General features: G+C 32.4%; 1 protein-coding gene across 1 annotated transcript; it reads left to right on the forward strand.

The window, feature by feature from the left end:
* Positions 1-617: 617 nt before the first annotated feature.
* On the forward strand, positions 618-6,494 carry LOC132752182 (uncharacterized). Its single transcript, XM_060742476.1, has 4 exons — positions 618-775; positions 2,193-2,742; positions 3,142-3,950; positions 4,348-6,494. The coding sequence occupies exons 1-3, from the start codon at positions 629-631 to the stop codon at positions 3,921-3,923; spliced, it is 1,479 nt and encodes a 492-aa protein (XP_060598459.1). The 5' UTR covers positions 618-628; the 3' UTR covers positions 3,924-3,950; positions 4,348-6,494.
* Positions 6,495-8,012: the final 1,518 nt, after the last annotated feature.

Below are 8,012 nucleotides of genomic sequence, written 5' to 3' on the forward strand. Positions count from 1 at the left end.
TTGCTCACCCTTTGGGAGCATAAAAAGTAACTAATGAATGAGCATCTGAATATGATATTTCTATCGCCATCCCTTTCTCTGTTATCAAATTACGTAAACCCTCGACAAAATGAGCCAATCAATGGGACCAGAGCGCGGGTAACTAATACCTGCACTCCAGTTAACGCAGAGTACATGTATATGTATACGATTTAACTCTTGACAAATTGTCAACAGAAATGTCCTCAAACTATTATACAATATTATTGTATAGGTTTTTTGTACTTAAACAGGGCAAAAATTCGATGAATACCAGGACAAGTTGACATCAACAACACGAAAAGTACCATACTAAATTCTAAAGTTCACATCACGGATCTTAACTTTTCATTATAAAACGCCCACCACTTACCATTGACAATTGTGTTTGTAGGTTATGAATTGTGAAATACTTTCAAACAATTATCAAAGGAAATCTTAACATCATATGAGATATTATAATTATTTGCACAGTATTAGTGTGTAAATGACGCTTCAAATTTAACTTATTTTGATTAATTATTTAACTTACACAAATAATTAGATATTTTTGATAATTTGAGTGAAAAAAAAAACAGGAAATATTTTTACGAAAAATACTGCACAAATTATGGAAATATCAACGCCATATGCCTTTAAACATGATTTCCATATCAGTATGGAAGAGTACGAGAAAAGAAATGGAAGAGTTTCTGACCTCTTTGTGTCTCCTCCATCAAACACTTTCCACAGTAAGGAAGCTTTCAGAAACAATTCGGTAAGTAACGTCTTACACATATATTGTGTTTTTCTTTATAACGTTAGAACACAGTCATAAGTCAAAAGATATTTTCTGGATATAGTCAAATTGTTACCATTGTCATGGCGTGAAACATTCACTCCAAAGTACCATCATTAGATAAAATCAAACAAAATTTACTCTGCAGAGTTAAATAATTTCTAATCAATTCAGTTTTTTTTCTAGTGAAGGTATTTTATGTGAGATTTCTCTTGGTTTTCCTAAACAGAAAAATTGGCGAAAATGTAAACACAGTTATATATCTTGACAGAGTCATGAAGTTTTGTTATTGTGTAAAATATAAGTTGGTATGTCTGTTATTGGTTGAAGTTGAAAAATATTCAACTTACAAATGCAAGTCCTTGACCTGAATGTCAATTTCATATCCTAAAGTATGCTTTTGATAAAATAAAAACATTGTAAAAACCAAAATGCAAAACAACAAATGGTGATCATCATTCCTGTAAAGTGAAATAGCTCTAGGTCAAATACTATTTGAGTTACGCAAGTTGAAATTGCAAATTGCAAATCTTTTACTTTGTCAAGGAAAATAACGGTACAAATACTGAATTTATCCACAAACAAACCCTTATGTTAATAACTACACATGTTTACCAACATTCCTGTAATGTCAACGCGCACTCTAGTGGAAAATTTCAAATGTATACAAAGTCAAGGGCAATAACGCTCAGAAAACTGAAATTATTACACGCAAAACCTTAATTATGTGCATAGCTTTAAATGCTGATTAACATTCATGTAAAGTTTGTTGATTCTAGCTATATTCTACGAATCTGAATAAATATATAGTTTATCATTGGCACTCTTGACCTTGCCCCACTGCCCCCCAAATCCAAAGGAAGATGATTATCCCAGTTATTACCTACGAAACATGACAGACAACTGTCAATAAATAAAGGCTTTATGTGCAAAGTGCAAAAAATGTATTTGGTTACAGGGACTTGATTTTCATGCGTGACACCCAGTCTCACAATAATGAAAAATTGTGTTAAGTTATATATATGCATGTAGAAGTTTTGCTCCGGAAAAGCGTTTTTATAATATCTAAGTGTGACCTTGATCTATAACCTAGAGACCTGATTCGTGCGTAGGGCACTTCGTCTCATGAAGGTGAACAATGCTATAAAGTTTCATTAAAATTCCCATAATACGTCCCGTTTTTCAAACTGGCGTATAAAATGAACGGCACAGTTATATAACTTGACAATATCATGATCTTTGTATTGATTAATAAATTTAGAGATAATAACGCCATTAGTACAGACAGAACTTACGATAAACCCAACTTGCCGGTTTTGGATAATTATATCCAGTTAATTTTGTTCAACGCTATGATCACAATTATTAACGTTCAAAACCGTATTCATATTTCCAGTCAATGAACTCAAGCATTTCACAAGTAATTCAAACAGACGTTATACCAGCAATACGTTCAGAGATTGGTGACATCGTGGAAGAGAAAATAAGATATATTTTCAACGAACATAAGATGAATTCTGACACTCGTCATTGCCAGACATGCTTGTGTCCTGGGAAGAAAGAGATTGACGAAGAAGAAGTTCAAACTGATACAAAAGAAAGTAAAAATGCAACAGTTAAAAAGAAAACTGCATCTGACATAATCAAAGAAATTATTGACGATACATTAGTTAAAAGCATTACAGACAGTGAAAATCAAAACCATGAAGAACAGCTGAAAGATATTAAATCATTTACTTCAACACCAAATTCTAAAGAATCACAAGATATTTTTAGACATTTACAACACGGTGAAAAACTTGTAAAATATGGTTCGGATATACAATTAGACCACGATAAGCACAAAGAAAAGGAAAAGTCACGAAGTTTGATGAGAACTAAAACACTGCCTGCCTCGGCATATCGTACCGATCTCAACAGACAACAGGAGCTGCTTTCTCACATTGGTAACGTTTCAATTTCTATCAAAATGTATGATACGAAGGTCAGCTCATATAATGTTTAAAACTTTAAATTTGAATGAATGTTTATTTTTTTACACTAAAATATTTACGTAATGAGAAAAATTAATTAAGTTAAAAAGAGCTTTCTTAAACAATTCAAAATGGCTGGCTTTGAGAACATGCAATGTCAAATAATGTTACTATTTACCAAATGTATTTTATATCTATGGTTTTCTTATGCTATATTTTCAATTCATGAATAATTACTGGATAACAACGACTTCTTTCTGTCTGAACACAAACGCAAATTAGGCAAATAACAATATATCAGTTTGCAGCTTCAACAGAATCTGAACTGCTGGCCACTCAATATATTTATATTCTTTTTTATTCATTGTTTAGACAAGGCTCTATCAAAATCAGATGAAAGAAAATGTCTTGCCGATGCTCTTCAGTGGCATGTAGAAGAGCTTATAGACGGTATTGTGTTCAAAGATAGTGAGTTACCTGACGATCTTCTAGCTGACAGTTGCCTTACAGATGAAGAATGTGCTGATTTACGGAAAACACTTGATCGTAAAGATCAAGTTCGTGTTCTGACGAGTATAATAAAGGGAAGAGACTTGAATGTCCTTCTACGGTTTTTGAAGCATATAAAGTCTCAAAATGAACCTGTGGCGAGAAGTATTGAAGAAAAGTTTCAACATAATAAAAAGAACGGTATCAGGTGTTCCGAGTGCGCACTCTGCAACCTAACATCCAATGTAAATGCCAAGTACATAGCTGATAGGCTATGGAAGTATAATCTTATAGACTCGGGTTTGTACAACTGGATCGTACAGAGCGACAGACCAACTGGAGTTCAGGGAGAAATGTGGCGAGGGGTCATTAATTCTCTGAATTTCCACTGCAAAAAGCATCGTTCAGATGTTCGTCAAATTCTATCATCAGCTTTGACAAAGAACAACCACTATCACCATGTTGCAAAGGGACTTGAAAGAATGATTAACATAAAGGGAGAAATGGATTGTTACTGTGCAATACGACTGAACACCGCACATAGATGGTCTTTGCCTTCTTTGCAGACATCAAGATCTCCCCAGTCTTCTAAGCCCGAGTGGGTTACAGGTTCCCAAAGCGACCTTGTTTCCAGCCAAGGAGACATCAATACGTTTGCACTTTAGGATATGAAGAGTAATAGTTTGGACCAGGTTTGCTTCTTCTACATATTTAGATAAAATGAGCTGTAGCCCCTGATGTGTTTATTAAACAAATCTTTAATCATCAGTCACTATAAATAAACACTTGCCAAACTTACAGAATAGTCAGATTTTGTAGCTTTTGTTTTCGAGTTTGATTACTTTGCAAATGTTCTTTTGTGACGACAAGCTTTCAGACAATATATCTAACATTATTTGTTGTCCGTATCTGCGATCTGAAAGAAATGGCATTGTCTTGAAGCAATGGGCCAAATTCGATTAAAATGTGTTAGATAACAAACATTTTTTATCAAAAGATTTATCATCAGCAATCTTTTTGACAGATGTTTTGATAGAAGTATGTTAGATGTAAATTACATAATAATCACATGTTTCGTTATACTTTAAGGTGAAAACAACAATGGAAATAGTTGAAGATGATATGTAAGAAACAGGAGCTAAATTTCAACTGACGAAAAGGAGTCTTTCACCAAAGGTTGACACAAGTACTCCGCAGATGCCGTTTTCAAATTTCCACCAGATGGAAGACACATTTTCAGATGACTCTGGTGATTGTAAAAGATTGAAAAGAAATATTGTTTCTGAAGAGTCGAAGAATGAACATGAAGAAACAAATTCGTCTAAGGAAAACGAAGAAAACTTACCAGATCCGCAAGAACATTAAAAAAATCATTTTGCACATATAAAGGGAATATTATTGTGCTTTTATATGACGACTGACGAAATTGAAAATATTCTTGAATATATAACATTTCCTTGGTAAAAATATATAAATTTAAGTATTTGTAACAAAACACAATTCCTAAAGTGCATAATATAGTCGTATACAATAGTTTATGTTTTAAGTTTACTATAAGTATGTATGTGTAAGTTAATTTATCTATATGTACAAATGTATATATTTACTCTGTCGGGTGAATTGGGTCAAATTCTTTGTTATACAGTCAAGACTGCCTTAGCGACCCCCTGATTTAAACGACTCCCTGTCTTATCCGACCTTGTTTCAGTACTCCCAACGTATTTTCCTATAAAAATGGTCTGAATTAAACATCTCCCTGTCATATGTGACAAGCGACCCTAATTGTCTGGTCCCAATGCAATGTTTTGTCTGATTTAAACGACTTTCACACCTTTTAATTGTCCGTTAATCAGATAAATAATACCTATTTTAACACCCAGAGGGCCAAAATAATTAGGTCCAATTATAATCCAGTAGCAAACAAAGTCTACACACCTGTCTCAATTACACAGTTAACATGTATACAGGTATCGAGTGACGTCACTAAGCGTCTGTTAATGGGAAGCATGGTGTGTAATGTACATATAATGACCTGAGTAAACTGGATTAAGCTTGTGTCAGATTTTTTTTTAATTATAGAGTGCCAACGGAAGATATTTTAGGCAGCATTTTTTTAATTTACCTTTCTATGGCTGCATAATTAATACGGAAATAATATGGATACCAAACCAGAAAATTCGGAAATGGATATGTTTAACTTTTACAAGTACATGGATGCATCAAATTCCAGTTAATTAAATACAAAAAAGATTCAATTTAAATCTTAATACAAAAAATAAAATTAAATTTTATGTGATATACATGCTAATATATAGTTGTTTTACATGGATTCTTATTTTATTTACATAAAAAATTTACGATTACCTATGTTTATTTGCAATTGGTTAGATATTATTCCTTCACACAGTTATGTATGTTAAGTCACAATGATATATAGACAGATAGATGGTATTCAAATTTAATTTTTTTTGAGACTGTATTTAGAGACTCCCTGTCATATGTGACCTTTTTCTGAAGATCCCTTGGAAAGTCGCATATGACAGTCTCGACTGTATTAGTATGCAAAATCAAGCTGACAGATGTTTCGATCATTTTCTAGTAGAAGAATTACAGGAGTGTATACAAGCCTGCTGTCAATTTATGAACTAATTTCATTTTTTTCTAAAAACAAATTGCTGTGATTTATATGTGTTATAAATTTGTTTGTCAAGTTAAATGGCATATATATGGTATATAATCGGTTGTTTGCTGTATATCACTACTTACAAGAGAGACATACATGTACATCCTGTTACAATCTTATAACTTGTATAATGTAAGTTTGTTGTTTAACTGCTTTTTACGTAACACCGACACAGTATAGGTCATATGGCGACGTTCCAGCTTTACTGGTGGAGGAAGACCTTGGGTGCCCTTCCGTGCATTATTTCAGGCACGACCGAGCACATTCTTTAGAATATACAATCAAACAATTCAAATAAACCATTTGTATTTTATTCATTCAATGATCAAGCAAATATTGCACAAGAGATGAAATGCAAATCACATCACATTTTCAAATATATTCGCATATTATGTACAAATAAAAATTATAGAAAAATGATGAGAATTACTGTAATGAAATATGTACAACTGAGAGAAATTGGAACAGAAACACAAATAAAAACGCTTAGATAAAAATTGTTTATAGGTAATGAACTGGGAAAATGCATGTTTTTAATTCTTTTATAAAACAATGTATATTCAACCTTTAGTTTTAGAACTTAAATAAAGATGTTACAAATATCCATACAATAATCTTTTTTCTTCTTTAAAACAAGTAGCGGTGGATATGAATTAAAGTTGCAATAGAGATACTCCAGACACTCCAGAACTCAGAGCAAATGGGAGTGTTTTCCCATCTAATCGAACAAATTTGACTGCTACAACTTGGTAAAGATATCAATTATAAGCGCAACAATTTTATCACTCTATTGTGAACGGTGGTGCGCCGCTAAACTGTAACAGTTAAAGTGTGTGTGTACCCTCGGATTAGCTGGGGGAAAAACCCATATCTGCCAAGTTCATGACAATATCTATTCAATATAAAAGATACCCACTGAAGCCACTACCAAAGAAGATCAAAACTGGAAAATCATATCGCCTTTATGCTATAGTATTATTTACATTTGTAATTACAAAATGTTCAAGTTGTACAATATATATCCATTATAGGTAACAATATCATATCAAATATTTTGATAATAAAATATCACAGACATTTAATGAAACAAACAGACAGGGTCTACAATAATGAAAAATATTTTTGATTTAATCTCTTAGAAAGAAATTTAGCCAAAATATCATAATTTAGGAACTCTGGCAACAGGGGAGAATATGACCAATTTTATAACCGTTTTACCCATTACTTAAAGCTCAAACTGGCATTTTGTTCAACACTATTTATTTCATATGGTAACATTCCATCGTCACTTTCCTCTGCACAGGGGTTCTCTGTTCAGCATATACCACTGTACAACAGTATACAGTTATTTCATATGTGATTTTGGGAACAGTCAAACTGTAGGCCCGAGGTGGAGGGGATAGTGTTTTGAACTGTTGCCAACAGTTCAAAAGACTTTCCCCGACACAGAGGGACAATTGGTTGACATATGAAATAACTTGTTTATTACCTGATCAATTACTGTTTTAACAGTACTTGCAGAAGAAAAAAGGGACAAGAAAATAGTTTTTTCAAATATGTTTATAATGAAACTTTCCTAATTTAACAATATTTTAACTATGTCACCTCACGTCTGGTTTATGACGCTCCAAGGGGAATCCTCTTTGACGTCAGAGCATGTGAGGGAAACAGTCGAAACTATTGATTGGTCAACAGTTCGCGAACGTGGACGTTTTAGGAATTTTAGAAAACAGTAAAAACTACCAAATGACATTTAAGTAAGGTATCAGGTAATAAAATCATTTATTCTTTACAGAAGAATAATAATAATAAATGTAACCTCTAAAATAGTATGTCTTTAAAAGGGTCGTACTTTGCAATGATTGTACTTTATAGGTTTTGTTGGTAGAAGAAATCATTTCATCATTAAATCATCAATTTTATAATATAGTATACATGTAATTGTAAATAAAATCGGCATAATAATGTTTTGAAAAAAAAATCTCAAAATATATAAATATACTAAAATATTATTTTAACTTTGTCTCTCTTACTTCATTTCTACTCTATCATATATTTTTACATGCAGCAA

This window comes from Ruditapes philippinarum, unplaced genomic scaffold (assembly GCF_026571515.1).
Source record: "Ruditapes philippinarum isolate M1 unplaced genomic scaffold, ASM2657151v2 ctg375_1_1_1_1, whole genome shotgun sequence".
Classification (NCBI taxonomy): domain Eukaryota; kingdom Metazoa; phylum Mollusca; class Bivalvia; order Venerida; family Veneridae; genus Ruditapes; species Ruditapes philippinarum.

Excerpts from the sequence above, each read along its gene's own strand:
- LOC132752182 (XM_060742476.1), top strand. The coding sequence starts at position 629 with ATGGAAATATCAACGCCATATGCCTTTAAACATGATTTCCATATCAGT. Across the intron at positions 776-2,192 it reads AAGCTTTCAGAAACAATTCG|TCAATGAACTCAAGCATTTC; the intron begins GTAAGTAACGTC and ends TCATATTTCCAG. Across the intron at positions 2,743-3,141 it reads GGAGCTGCTTTCTCACATTG|ACAAGGCTCTATCAAAATCA; the intron begins GTAACGTTTCAA and ends TTCATTGTTTAG.